General features: G+C 45.1%; 1 protein-coding gene across 8 annotated transcripts in view; it reads right to left on the reverse strand.

Moving 5' to 3' along the window:
* Window positions 1-15,453, reverse strand: part of Cip4 (formin-binding protein 1-like Cip4) — a 213,183-nt gene that overhangs the window by 48,389 nt on the left and 149,341 nt on the right. For all 8 annotated transcript variants that reach the window (XM_084603466.1, XM_084603465.1, XM_084603463.1 and 5 more), the window contains exons 2-3: window positions 12,934-13,049; window positions 2,427-2,477 (exon numbers count right to left, since the gene is read on the reverse strand). In XM_084603466.1, coding sequence (XP_084459592.1) covers window positions 2,427-2,477; window positions 12,934-13,049 — 167 coding nt within the window. The remainder of the gene's footprint in view (window positions 1-2,426; window positions 2,478-12,933; window positions 13,050-15,453) is intronic.

The raw sequence follows: 15,453 nt of genomic DNA on the forward strand, positions 1-15,453 counted from the left end.
ATCGGGCGTCCCTCAGGGAACTGTCCTTGGCCCCCTCCTATTCCTAATTTATATTAATGATCTGCCACAAAAAATTTGTCATGTCATGTTCGTCTATTCGCCGACGATTGCGTTATTTATGTCCCAGTTTCTAATACCGCTGATCAAGAATCCCTCCAGGACAATCTTAACCACATTCAATCATGGTGCAATCACTGGTTGATGACACTTAATCCCAATAAGTGCAAGCTCATGTCTTTTCATCGTCGTCGCAACCCGCGTTTCTTTCCTTATAAGATTTCTGGCTCTCCTATTGAACTTGTCCCGTCCTATACTTACCTCGGCATTACTATCAGCAATGATTTATCATGGCGTGAGCACGTGTCAAAGCTAATATCATCTGCAAATAAAAAACTAGGCTTTCTTAAACGTCATCTTCACGACGCCCCTCAAAATGTAAAGCTACTTGCTTATAAAGCATTGATCAGACCAAAACTTGAGCATGCATCCGCAATTTGGAATCCACAGCAAGCATACCTCATTGATTCATTAGAAGCCGTGCAAAACAGAGCCGCCCGTTTCATTCATCGTTCATACTCATCCTATGTTAGTGTTTCATCTCTAAAGCTACAGTCTCAATTACGCAGTCTTTCCCTCCGTCGCCGCATTTCTAGCCTGTGCCTATTTCACAAATTTTATTACTCCCAGCTCAAACAGCAGCCATACATCTGCGCACCACCACCACGCACTTCTCAACGCATTGGTCATCCGCTGAAAGTTTCCCGCCAGCGTGCCCGTAAGACTACATTTTCCAAGTCATTTTTCCCCCAAACAGCTCGCGACTGGAACGACCTTCCCCATGAAATTGCAGCCATAACCTGCCCAACAACCTTCCCAGATAAAGTTACATCCCACCTGTCATCATGAAATAAATGTTTTGCTTTCTCATGTTAACCCCACCCCTTATGTGGGGTGGGGTTAACTTTAAGGAAAATAAAATGAAATGAACAATACAGGGCTAAGTAAGCAAAGACAGGAACTTGCCATACATATTGATTCCATGTCGCTTCCGAAAAGTCGCAACCTAAATCAAAGCTCAAGTTAGGTTTTAAATAAGCAATTTAAATGGATGACTCCAAAATCTGTTAGGCTAGATGTTAGATACAGTACTACCCTTTCACCAAGGCAGCCTTAAGCCTCATGCACTAAACTGAATATAACACTGCAATAAGTATTATTAGAACACAAAGTTTCATGATGGGTACATATGGTGCGCGAGGTTTTTTGGGCCCATGGCATCACAAAAAATTCCAAACATCTGCTTTAACAGATGTCCCCAGGTGGGGGATCTGAAAGTGTACCACGGCACGGCAAATGAGAAGTAAAAAGAACCACGCTTAAACACAAGCTTGTGTAAGCTCAACTTAGGACTCCAGATGCCTCACAGCAGTGGTAGTGAGGGTCAGACACAGCTGGAGTTGTAAACCAAGCCTCAACAAGCCTAACTCTCTGGAAACTTCTATCAGCACAATTTTGAAGCACATTGCAGATACCAGTGACTGCATTTCTCCTTAAATCATCAATTATAACTCGCCAGTAGCCTATGCCATGTTTGAACAAAAACCGAGCCCCAAGGAACATTTCTCACAGAACTCATGCACTATCCACATATGGGGAGTGACAAGCACCACCAATGAATGTGCAACACACGTACCTGCTTATGCCATAACTAATGATGGCAACATAAAACAGCTTAGCACAGGGTGACCATGATAACTGCACACCAATTTTGATCAATATTTGATTTTCTTTTGCCCTTTGCAAGTGCACAATCCTACTCAGGTGTATCCAAGTGATCAACAGTGAGTTACCGCAAATATGCCTAACAGTAAAGAGTGCATGCATTTTCGGCACAGCCTAGCAAGCAGAAACTGAGTACGCCACACAGTAAAGTTTCAAACAAGTTCAGTGAAAGGTAAAAAAGTATGAGTAAAGCCATTTCCAAATTGCACGTTGAAAGCACAATTACAGGAAACAGCGCAGAAGGAGACTGAGCATAAGAACAAGGTTGACAGGACAAAGCACTCCATCCTGTTGTTCTTGTCCTTGTGCTCTACCTCTGTTGTGTGCAGTTTCTCGCAAGTAAGAAAATTAGCCAGTTTAACTAGTCCAACAGCAAGTGTTACTGAAAGCATACCGTCACTACATGCTAGGTGCAGTTATTTTGCACAGAACTAAAACATAACAGAACATAATGCAAAAAAAAAAAATTAACTGATTACTGTTGAGTTCAGCAAAACAGGAAGCAAAATACTTGCCTTGACAGAACTGAAACACAACACACATCTAAATTTTAGGCTTGAACTAGTCTATGTAAAACCACACAAACTATTCATAGCAGGTATTCATGTAAGGCAGAACTGTGTAGAATAAAATACAAGGCTTACCCATTGTCTTCATCATCCTTTTTCTTGGGTTGGTAGCTCTTAGCAAGCTTCCTAAAAACACAAAAGAGAGGGCGCAGCTCTCAGTCACAGTTCCAACAGCAAACCTTCGAGCAGTAAATCATGAGGTAAAGCATTTTATTGTCGATAGGTAATAACCCCCTGGGAGCAACAAAAAGATGGCAGATTTGGCAGGCTGTGCCACTAGGGAAGCTTTGAGGCAATCAATGTCTCGGCTCAGGGTGGGGATGGGAAGGACCTTACCTGGACTGCCCATCACAGCCCCCGCATGGCGAGCCTTCGCGCCCGCTACGCCTCAGCCCACCACGTACAGACATACAAATAAAAACTAGATGGCCTCCAGTACCAAAGCCAAGTGGCAGCCTCAACCTCCCTCTATCCACCCACTTCCCCTTTAGAACTCAGGCCACCCTCTATAGAGTGCTCTGCAACCTCACAGCAATTTTTAAGAATTCTTCGCCTCGACCAGAGGCTCAATTGTGGCGAAACTGTACGCAAAGCTTGCATACTGATGTCGTCTCGCACCAATTTTGACAATGATACTAGTGTCCATTTAAAGAATCTGCCCTGAAGTTCGAGGAGAATTCTAGAACGATCAAGGAGAGAAAGAATTTCCACCTGGCATGGCATTCTAATTCATGCCCAAAAACACAAAGGCGTTACAAAGCGTCGCTCAATGACTTGAGGGACAGCATCGATTGTTCAAAATAGGAAAGCATCCCTGAAAGGGAACAGTGGAAGATAGAGAGGAATGAAAAAACCAAGCTTTCCAAAATTTTCTCGAGGAAATGATGGGCTCTCACTCAAGAGGTCCGTCCTCCAACCTCCTTTTCTATCTCCATAGATTCATGAATCTGCGAACTACTTCTTCCTTTCTTTACACCTCTACCGCTTCCATGGCATCTCGCATCGTTTCAAAAACCTCTTCACTCCACCTCAAAACGTCAGTGATCGGTCCCGCATTGTTACAAATGGCCCTAAAAAGAGTCCCAATTAACAGCTTCCACTCTCTCTGCAGGGTGTTTATGGTCCCCCTTCTACTTCCTCGACGATTCTAGCTCTGTATACATGGACTCGACAGTCGGGTTGAGTAAGCCTGTCGAGTAAAAAATCCAGTTGTCGTTTCATGTATATTCAGTCGGGCCGAGTAAAATAGGCGTGGAGCGGGTCTGTCGAGACAGGGAGTCGAGTTACGGAGAACTCGGGGATCAAAAAGCCTTCGTAGTGGCAAGGAGCATTAGCGAAGTTGAATGCTTTTTAGCTCTCAACAACGATAAAAATTGAAGCTCTCGATAGTAAAAGGCAACGGAATCAAATACGAGCAAGAAACTTGCACAATAACTTCGAATCTCGACGCTACACGCCACTGTGATACTTACTCGCTAGAAAGCAAGTTCACGTAGACACCAACCGGGTCAAGTAATGGTGACCTCGCTTACTCGACGCTGACTAGACCCGGTGCTGTCAAATCCATGTATACAGGGCTTCTGTGGTCGCTGCCTAGATCTTTTAATGTGTTACGTCATGTGGCTGGGGTCCCCCCCTTTTGACAAGGGTGAGGACGGGAGGTGTCTATGGCGATGCTGTTTCCCCTTGCCATGGGCTGCAAGGTCTGTTAGCAAGACTAGCCCTTGCATTTTTACAGTATCCCACAGAACTTTGATAGAATTCTCCTAGTGCCCTCATGTCGCATGTTGGGCATTAACAATGGGCAAAGGATTCTTCCCACAAATTTGTTTCGTCTTGACACAAAGTTCACCAAAGTCACATTTATGTTGCTTCGGTGAAGTGCATATGCTTAAGACATAAAGGCTACTGTCCCCTTTCTTCTTTGGAAACAATTTTCACTAGGACATGATCTATTTGCTCATTGTTAGTGTCATGCTGTATTGCTGTAACATTCCAGTGAGTCAAGGTGGCCACTTGCGTGTTAAATTCTCCATTTCCGTAAAATTTGTACCCAAATAATTTTGCGTTACATTCTTCGAGCACAATTAACTCCCATCGGCTCCAGTAAGTATTCCTCATGAGTCTATGGGGGACGAAAAGAAGGAATGTCTCAAACAGCGCAAATGAGACTGAAATTTAAGAATGCAGTTAGCGCAGATCAACAGAGACAGATAAATGCAAAATTGTGACAATGTATGCGACCAGATAGATAAGAACATGGCACCTACTCGCTGTTGCATTAGTTTGATGGAACTAAGGAAGAACTACTTGTATAAATAAAGGACAGGTACTGTCAGGAACAAATGTCTCTGGACCACACGTCTGGTGATTTCGGGCTACAAGCATGGTATAAACGAATTATCTTATTTCTCTAGCACACATGAAAGAACTAAAGTCCAACTTTCACACTGAAAAATATAATCGGAGACTACTGACTGCATGGTCCACAGACTTTTATCCCCGATAGTACACCAATTCAGCTGGTCCTGAATCGGCCTGCCATATGCTGGAGCAGAGAACCCAGAAATGGATGCCCTGTTGTCTACATCGGAGATTAGGGCGCGACTTAGGCTCGAAACTCGATAGAGCCAGATAGGATTACCAACAAAGTGTTATGAAACCTAGGCAGGTTGATAGGATACCTTGTATATTACATGCAAGGCTGTTGGGACTTAAAGCCCACATTGACTTTACTGCCCCGCTTAACACATTTAGACACGAATTAACAAATTTTATGATGAGGCAATGAATAAATACTGCGATGTTCATATTTATTTCTGATATCTGATGTGTGTATAATTCTTTTGATTTTGACCTCATGTACATATCCATTTTTTGACTGTGTTGTGAAATCCTCTGCGAGATGCTGCCTGTAGGCCCCCAGGGCCCAGTCAAGCTGTCTGTGACAGCTTTTTTCCTGGGGGCCCCCAACTTGTAGGTTGGAAATAAAGTGGATTTGGATTTGGGTACCATTCCGCTGGATTAGAAAATTTCAAACCTTCTCATAACTAAACTGGGCAAAAAAACTAGGTGTTAAGATCCTCACGTCAATCTTGCTCACCTCCTGGGTGGCCAAACTCATGAAACACATAGTTTAAACTCGACTCAATCAGTACTTTGAGCATAAAGTCCTCTACCCAGATACCATGTTCGGCCTTAGGTCAAGACTGTCGGCGTGTGAAATAGTGCTACAGTTCAAGAAGCAATTTTTGGACAAAAGACCAGAGACACGAGAGTGATCCTTGGGTTGGACGTGGGCAAGGCTTCTAACAATGTCAGGACATATGTTGAAAAATTTGAGTACTCCCAACGTAGGCAGGAAAGGATACGAATGCATTAAGAACTTCCTCATGAATAGGAGACGCACCCTAAGAATGGGTGACCCATATACACTGACAACTAATACTGTGGGCATGTTGACGCAGCGACAGTCTCATAGATGGATCTATGCAGAAAACTATAGGGATCATAGAGAAGTAGCTACAACCCAAGGGGCTAAAGTGGCCTGTAGAAAAAGTCGGATGTTCTCTTTTTTCGACCACATGAAAGCTATCAATAGGCAGTAAAGATATGTCAACAGGAAAGAGGTTTCTCTGGGTAGACAGCAATAGAATACTGAGGCTTTGGATACAAGCACAAAGCAGAAACGAAGACACCGTGGCAGGTCCGGAAGCGAGTGCAAACCAGACGTGCAGACTCATTTGCAGGATAACGAACAAAAAATCAGGAATGAAGAAAGTGAACTTTCCAAGGCTAGCCTAAGCTTTCACAGTAAGCACAGATGTGTATATCACCCCATGCCTGAGACTCGGATATGCGGAGCAGAAAAAGGTAGATCAGGAAAGATTAAAGCACCACTCTCACTACGCAGGCCTCACCACAACAGCCCTAATAACAAAGTGCAAAGCCAAATCATTGGTGAAGTTCTGTCCGCTGCTGCGACCTTTCAGATTTAAACAGCATCCAATCAGCTAGGTGGAGCCGTCAACAACATGGTTTGCTAGAGGTGGCTGATGGAAAAGACAAAAGGCTGATAATGACAAGCAGGTGAGCACTTTCTCATAACTGGTCCAAAACATTCCATTTAACTTTGGCAAAAATGTATTCGCACAATCCTGCTATGACATATGCTAAAATGTAGCTATTTAGATGGTCTCTCAAGCATGTACAAAATGTGTTGTTTAACCCTTGTACACAAAATACAGAAATATCGTTCCGCCAACATGCTGAAAAACACAAAGATAGAAAGGCATAAATATCAGTACTATTAAAAAAAAAACATTAAAACTAATTCAGGATACAAAATGTGCCACACTGCCCCTTTCCTTAGTTGTTAAAATTTTGGCGCAAGTAAATGTTTCTTTTTTTTTTTTTTTACGTTGCTCCACACCAGTGGGCACCACCCAGTTCCCATGGCAGTTGTTGCTGTTCTGACATTCCCATTAACCTAACTACACCAAAAAATGGAGCAAAGACAAAGTACCAAGGACCTAATAGTTCTTTCAAATCTGCCGATTTCCACATAATGCACTTGTAGCATGCCATTGTTGTCCGGCCGCAGAAGAAGACAGCCTAAGTACGCCTGCCAAGTGCTGAATAATGCTGAATGCACAAAATAAAGCTGCTAGGGCTCTCTCTAATTATTATTTTCTTGCACTGGCTTGCTGGTGACCTTAGCATTTCAGCAACAAAAAACTATCTTCAGCAACGTGGTATCTAGCCTTTCAGGCTTTCATAAAGTTTGATTCAGGATAGTTACCCATTTTATTTATGTAACGAATAGGGGTGTGCGAATAGTACTTTTTCCAAACCGAATCGAATACGAATAGTGCACTCTTGCTATCGAATCGAATACGAATAATGTAGCTAAAAAGCGAATCGAATACGAATAGTGCACTCTTGCTATCGAATCGAATACGAATAATGTAGCTAAAAAGCGAATCGAATACGAATCGAATAGTAGAGCGCTATAGAGCGCTCTACTATTCGTTATAGCGCTGTTATAGCGCTGCGGTAGAGCGCTATAACTCGTGGAGTAATAGATCTGACGGGAAAACGCTGATCTCCTCTAGGGGGCGCAACTATTAATCTCTACGCACATTGTCAGTTGCTGGTTGTTTTTATCTACAACAATTACGTTTGAACGAGTTTATTTAGTGAACTAGATTGCATGATACAATACATCAGAGATTACGAATGGCTGAGCGACGCTTTCGTCCGACTTGCGTCCGAGTAACCCGAGGCCATAGAGTTGCGCTTCCCCTGCTGTTGGCTCTTCGAACTAGTTATCGCTGAGCGCGTGATCTCCTCATCTTCCTCTTCTTTTCAGTGACTTTCGTTGCTTTCGTTCTTTCTCAATTAGCTCGCGTGCTCCCCTCTAGCTGGCGCTAGGCGATTACAACTGGCGCTAGGCGACCTGAGATATATAGTGGAGAGTTGTATGAGCATGAGCTGACAACATTCATGCAATTCTCATGTCATGCGCCACTCGCATAATAAACTTAACCTCAACTATTGATGATGAAAGTGAATGAAATTTTTAGGGAATAAACATGTAGCGTTACTTCCCGGCAGATTAGAGACGTGTGAATCATAACACGACTATGAGAAGTTGCCTCCGCGATTCGTGATATGTCCAATCTTTAAGAATGTTTCCATGCGAATGGACCGTGTTGCGGCCACGCTGAAGCATGTAGGCTCCCTAAACGGTGATCTCTGCTTCTCGCGTAGGTTTATTGCGGCAGCAAGCTGTGCCTGCTCGGAGCTGACGCTGCCTTCGCGAGAATGGTCGGAGGTAACCGAGACGTTAATTCGTGCCAGTTATTCGAAAACTATTCGAAAATTATTCAAAAATTTGCGAAGATATTCGAACAGTTTCGAATAATTCTCAATTTCCACTATTTGATTCGTTTAACGAATCGAATATTATGATATTCGATTCGATATTCGAAAATTTCGAATATTCGCACACCCCTAGTAACGAATACATTTCACGAACACATAGTTTTTTGTTGTAGTTTGCAGCTGCTTTTACACTTCAATTGCACATACAAACGCCTTCCATGCATACGGAAGGGCTGGCTGTATCTTCTCTTTACTACAGAAACAATGCAACGCACTCCACGAAGACTATCCCCATTTTCATTTTACACTGCTATATATGATGCTCCCAGTTGCATACTCGGCTCAAGAAACATTTTCACATTCCGGCAGTATGTCTCCATAACATTCAAACATTGTGCAATCATACACACCCATCAAGGATGCATTCAAATTTTGTGCATTCATCTGCTACCCGCATCCATCTCTTTTTCCTTAGGGTACAACAGTCGAAGTGTCCACCAAAAAGTGAGACTGTTACTGCGCCTTTCATTTCTTCAAAACAGTTTTTTTTTTTTTTTTTTCACCTGCTACATGCGTCCTGCCCTGAATTCTTTGTTCTTAGAAACCAGAAAGAAACTCTTCCTTCCCTCCTACCTTCCTCCCATCCTTCATGCAATGGCTCAGGTGTCCATGGTGAGGCAACGCATACTGCATATTTCTTTTCCTCAAAACCAGACCCAATTTACATTTTTATCCTCCATTAGGCCTTGAAATCATATCTCAATGCATCCGGTACTCGTGCTCTCCATTTCTCGGGTGCTGGTGCCCTCGACTCATGTACCAGCGTCCTCCTTTCGCATGCTGGAGTGGCTTCTTTGCCTCATGCCTCATGGTTGTACCAGGAAGCCACCCTAAACCTCTAGAGATGCAGCTGAAGCGGTAAAAATAAACTAGATGGCCAGGTAGCTATGGTTTCAGTTTTCAATAAAGTGCAAAATCCTACAGCGCTAAGGTTTAACACTGTAGGATTTACACTGTTGCGTAGTGCAGAGATACTTGAGGAAAGAGAAACAGGGCTGTGGTACTAAAACTAGCACTTTACTGGGCTGAATTGGGCCTGCTTGAACATGCCGAGATATGGTTTGGTGTATAGGGTTCAGCGTACCAAAGCAACTCAGGCCGATATATTTATTTACTACAGTTCCTACATATCATGATGGGCACTATAGTTATAGGGTGAGGGGGGCTTGGCAAAGTGAGGAAATGCTTCATTTCTCCAGGCTAGCAAGTGAAATAAACATCGGTATGAAACCTAGCACTATGAAGGGGCTTAAGAAAAACACCCAAGCAACAAGAAAGGCCAATGCAAGCAAAGTAAAAGACTAAGTTATACATGTTGATTACATCCTGCAGCTTCACCGACTGCAGGACAGAGCCAATTCCCCTGGTTAATAGTACGCTGCTTATACAGAGATGTGTGGGAAAATTTCTTTTACCTTCAGGTTGTGGTCATGGTATTCAGACATGTAACTTGGCGACTGTAAATATGTCTTTATCTAAGCATGTTTGCTAATAGAGTACATTGTGCACGAATGGAAAGTAAAATATTTCAAGCCGCGGAAGCAGATTGACCCAGTTAATCAGACGTTTAATATGTGTAATGCTGCTTGGAAACTATAACGGCTTACAAAGTGGGCAGCACGATTCTGAATAGTTGCAGAGATATTTACAAGAAACTGTACTTGGGGGTCCCACACAATGCCCACATATCCGAAAATAAGCTGAGCGCTGCTTTATATAGTATCTTCTTAAAATTTTAAATCTGGAGAAAAAAAAAAAAATTGGGACCCTTTGGCTCTGCGAATGTAGTATCGTGGGAAAGCACATTCAGGGTCCATGTTAAAGCTGGGGTACATCAAGCGTTTTAACGATGTCAGGCTTGCATCTTAGAAGGCAATGTGATAGCGGTATGTTCAGTATCCATCTTGAATGAATCGACATTGATGAAGACAATGACGTGCAGTACACAGCTCGCTCATGCAGTGACACGAGATTCAAAAATGCCCACTATGCTTGGTCAAGTGGCACAGTGAAGCGATTAGGGCTGACACAATGGGCACATTTGATTATCAGACCCGGGTAGTCCCGGACTACTTGCAGACAAGAGTCCAGCATTCCGATTTTTCAATGGCAGCCCAGAAGCTCCACACACCAGTAGAGCTGCTGGAAAAGTAGCACTGTGTCAGCAGCCATATTGAGTTAGACTCTAGGTGCATTTTGAGAACTTTTCGTGTTCCTGCAGACGATATGATGTGTTAAACCACCACGACATGAGCTCCATAGTTGGTCTCTACACAGCTGTAAGACATCTGAATCTTGCATCTTCGCTTTCTTGTTTTGAATTTCTATACACACAGAAGCGTTCAAAGCCGCGAGCATGGACTGTTTGTTCATGCTGCCCAGAAGTTCACCTGTTTTGCGATATTTTCAGCGCGCCAGTCTGAAAGTGTCGAAAGCGAACCACTTTGTGCTGGAGCAGCTAACGCTTGTTGTAAATGCTTTTGCAAATGCTTTCGTCTGCTTTCCAGTGCAGTGAGCTGGGCCATTGGAAGAACTTCGTGAGCAGCAACAGTAAGCAAACCCTGCCAAACTGAGTTGTGTCAAATGCTTCACATTCAGGCATGCCGTGCTCCATTAGCAAAAAGCGCCGGTTGATTTGCACCTGCTATCTTTAGTATTACATGCTTGCCAGGAGATAAACATGCATGTGCAGTCACTGCGAGAACTTCATTGTGGTAACTGATGGTTGGCACCATCTGCTAAGAGCAGGCAATGGTGGGAGCTTGCAAGGTCACGTAACCATAATGCTGGTTCCTGCCAGAGCGGAAGCCAAACCTGTCAGCAAGTAGTCTGGGACGCGAAAATTGCACGTGCCCATTGAGTGCATGCGGTGTTTGTGCAAAATACCAAGCATCCATCCAGCTCGAATAAGCGCCCACCCTTTTTCTTCAAGATTTTTAACTTTGTAAAACTAAGCAAGTGCCCATGCAGTTATAACCAGATAACATCCTGTGATGCTCTACATAAAAACTAAATTGGTTTAAAGGAATGGAAAGGCACAATATCTGTCACACCTCTCGGTGGACACCTAAACCGCATCACAGGAAAAGGGAGGAAGATGGCATTGAAAGAAGAGAGAAAGAGGAGCCGTAATTGATGGTAACAGAATAATTTTGACCACCTGGGAATCTTTAATGTGCACTGATATCGCATAGCACACAAATGCTATTGCATTTTACCTACATCGAAACCCAGCCACTGTGGTCAGGTTCGAAACCGGTAAACCGCTTCAGTAACCGAGCATTTTAACCCCTGAGCCAAGGTGGCGGATACGAGGCTCTACGACGATTTTTCTCTCTTGTAGCAGTGCTTTTACTGTCCTCAAGGGAAACACCCGACTTCTGCTCGCCTGCCTCCCTTCACCCGAACCATTATACTTCTGTTGAGTCTTCCCACATTGGAATCACCAGTGACAAGACTAGGATACCTCGATAGCCAACGGAGGCACGGAGGCAGCGAGGCATCCTAGCTCAGCAGCTGAAGCAGTGCCACGCTGCAGCACAGGTGCGAGAGTCCAAATAATGCTTACCACTAAACCTAGTAGCTGCGGGAAAGGCCAACACATAATTCTCGCCTTCTAGTTGTACAGAAGGTTAGAGACCTATATTCGTATTAAAAGTAGCACGTGGTAAATGAAACTAGACATGAAAAGAACAGACCGTTATCAGTTAAAGCAACAGTAACAGGCAAGCTTTTCTAGCTTCATTGCTCTGCAAACAGCACGGCCATTGCTGGGTTTCGTTTACTTACAGTGTTAACTGCTGTTGTACAAAGACTGTTCGCCGTTGATGTCACTAGGATATTACATTTTCTCTGAAGTTCGTATCGTCACCCTGCACTTCCATTTCACACCTGCCGTTACCAACACCAGAGAGCAATCTCTTCCATGTCCCTCGTTTATTCATTTACCCAAATCTTCCAATGTATAAGACGCACCTCACACGGGCGTCTTGCGTTGGCTTTGGTAGGCTTGTTATGTGGATTCTGGATTGCATTGTTGTCTATGACTAGGATTAGGGCTATGACTAAACCGCATCATAATGCATTGCCAGTAAGGCGTTATAAGCCAATTCATCATGACTGGATTACCCCGCCGGGGTGGTGCAGTGGTAAGACGCCCGACTACTGTGCCGGAGTACCCGGGTTCGAACCCGACTTCGGCGGCTGCGTTTCGATGGAGGCGAAACGGAGTGGCGTCCGTGTGCTGTGCGATGTCAGTGCACGTTAAAGAACCCCAGGTGGTCGAAATTTCCGGAGTCCTCCACTACGGCGTCTCTCATAGCCTTAGTCGCTTTGGGACGTTAAACCCCACAAACCAACCAACCAACCATCATGATTGGATTTTGTATTTTGTCTTTTTTGGCTTGTTTTGTAGATTGCGTTGAATTGGCTTTGGATCTGTCTTTAGGTCACTCGTTCCGCGGACAGTCACTTTCTGCACATGCCACTGATGAGACAAGAAAGGCTTGCACCTTAAAAAGGAAATGTGGCGCACTGCCGAGCTCAAACGACGTTGAGTTCGGCAGAGCGCACACAGAAAAACCCCCGGGAGGGGAAAAAAAAAAAAAAAAGGGGGGGGGGGGGTATAGTCACCCACCTGAGTCGCGTGGCGTAGTCTGTCTCGATCGTTGAGCGGTCCTTGATGAATTGACTAAAGTTCTCTAGAAACTGCAGGCCTTGATGGGTGTGCTGGGATATCTTGTCATATTGATCCTGCGACAGAAAAAAAAAAAACGTAAAACGGCACGTTAGTCAGTGAAAACATTACTACACGCTCGTTGTGCACCGCGCGCCCAACTGCAGCAGCAGCGTAGCCAAGTTAGCAGAAAGCCAGCAAGCGCCACCATCGATCACAAGCGGTTGTCCCAAACTCTTATAACAAGTATGTACAGTGGTGAGCAAAAGTGGTACACAACACTTAGCCAGTGACAGAGCTCGGGAAAACTGTAGCATATACAGTAACTCTAAGGAAAACAGCAATGCAATGCCATCTAGCAACCACTATCGGGGATAGAGACAATACTGGCTGTGCCCCATTTTATTGACATGCATGTGTCTCTATGCCCCTTTATCTGTCCCTGTCGCTTGATAGCGTTTCGATGAAGTTTTGCTGAGCTCCGACACCGGCTACGTGTTGTATGCCACTTTTGCTCACGACTGTGCATTTAAAATTGCAAAGCATCGCATCTGCAAGCAAGCGGCTGTTCTCTCAATTATAATGCCCACAAGAAAAGAAGGCAAAACGCTGCGTTTCCGCACGCGCCGAGAAAAAAAATATGGCTTCAGGGACTAAAGCTCATTGGGTTTCGTTTATCCGAACTCACTCAAATCAAAATGCTGGTCATTCAAATAGTCCTCTTAGTCCAGTCAACACCACGGAAACCAACGGAGCCCGAGTTCACTCGAATCCAACAAAACTGGGACAGACTAGATACCTTTTTCGGCATCTGGATCCGACTAAACAGCTCTTCAAAAGAATACCTGAATTGCAGCAGTAGCTACGCAGGGCTACTATGCCGCAAGTGACGGGCAAAGGTTATGTCTACTTCGAAATGGGATAACTTGGAATAACGACGGCGTGGGCAGTGCATTCGAGAAAAGCCGAACGGAGACGAAAAATAAAATAAAAATGCTCCAGTGCACCACTGTGTTCCGGCGTAGTCCAATGGTGAAAAAGACAAAGGGAGAGGGGGCGGTAGTTCTCTTGCACAGGCCGTCGGAGAAACGAGCGCTTGAGCTCAACGAACTCCTGACCAGCGCAGCCTACAGCTAAAATTTTCCCTGTTCGATTGAACAAAGGAGAGAGTACGTGGCACAGTGAGACTACACCCGCAATAAAATTCGCACGCATTAAATGAAAAGCACGACGACTGGAGAACGTTTCCCGCTGTCTATACCCACCAAGAGAAACTGAAAGAGCAGCTCCGCTGAGAACACGCTGTTTGTTTATTTATTTTGCAGCCGGATTCTACATAGCGCTGGTGAAAGCGAGAGAATGCTAATGCCGGGGCGTTGGCCCGAACCACACAGAAAAACGCGCGAACATAGCTGGCCGACTCCCGGAAAGCCACGCGAAAGCAACCGTCCGCCGAGAGCCCATTTAACAAGTTCGGCTAGACGCGAATTTGAACAGCAAGTCGCGCGTGTACATACAAAGCGGCGCAGGCAGTGAATGCGCTCGATCGTTCAAGAAGTATAACAAAACCCATGTGCACGCCATGCATACCAAACTAGCCCCTTTTAAGACTTCCCTGTTAAATATGCGCATCGACAGCGATCGGGAAATTAAACCCGCGCTGCGAAGCAGCGAGCTGCTAAATCGCACTCGCAACGGTCGGCCTACGCAGGATAATTTGCCGCTCGCGAAGCGTGGTTCGCAACTTCGCAGCTTCAGCTGGGAGTTTAGTGCCAGATGAAAGCGTGCGCGCCAGAAGAAATGTGGGAGGAAAACGGAGAGAGAGAAAAAAAAAGTAAAACGAAACTGCATGACGAGAGATCAGTCGCAGGGCAAGAGCTACACAAAACGTTGCACTTGTGGCGCGCGTGGTGGCAGAAAGAACCGCGGCCCAAAAATGGCGTTGGCCAACGTCAGTCTTCTCCGTCCGGTCCGCGCACTTCCGCCCGGCAAATAAAAGGAGAGTTTTCTCCCTACCCCACCGGCAACTGCATGTCCGGGTTTTATTGGTCGAATGTGGCGCCATTGTGACTGATTTCACCCGTTGCAGCCATTTTTCAAGCTATGAGAATGGGCTCGGAACTTAGCGCAAAACAGAGAGACAAAAAAAAAAATACACGGGGACAACCATCTCCGCGAGCCCACGACGAGCCGCGGCGGAGAAATTCCTTTCTCCCTGTCCAGACCCTATCTGGATCAGCGCGTGGGTGACGCGCGGACCAAGGCGAGGGAGAGACACCTCCGATCGCGAGGTTTGGCATGCCGTGTTCCAGGCGGAACACCCACGGGCCCGAGAGAGCGGGGACCACGCCCTGGTCGACGAGTCACGCGAAAACGAGCGCCAGAGCTGCCACAGCAAACGACAGCTACGGTAGGGCGCGCCATTTCTCGCCCAAAGTTTTAAGAAATCTGCAAAGCTCGCAGTGAATGCAGACCATGCGC

The sequence above is a fragment of the Amblyomma maculatum genome, chromosome 5 (assembly GCF_055883805.1).
Source record: "Amblyomma maculatum isolate TAMU_Amacu chromosome 5, ASM5588380v1, whole genome shotgun sequence".
Lineage (NCBI taxonomy): Eukaryota > Metazoa > Arthropoda > Arachnida > Ixodida > Ixodidae > Amblyomma > Amblyomma maculatum.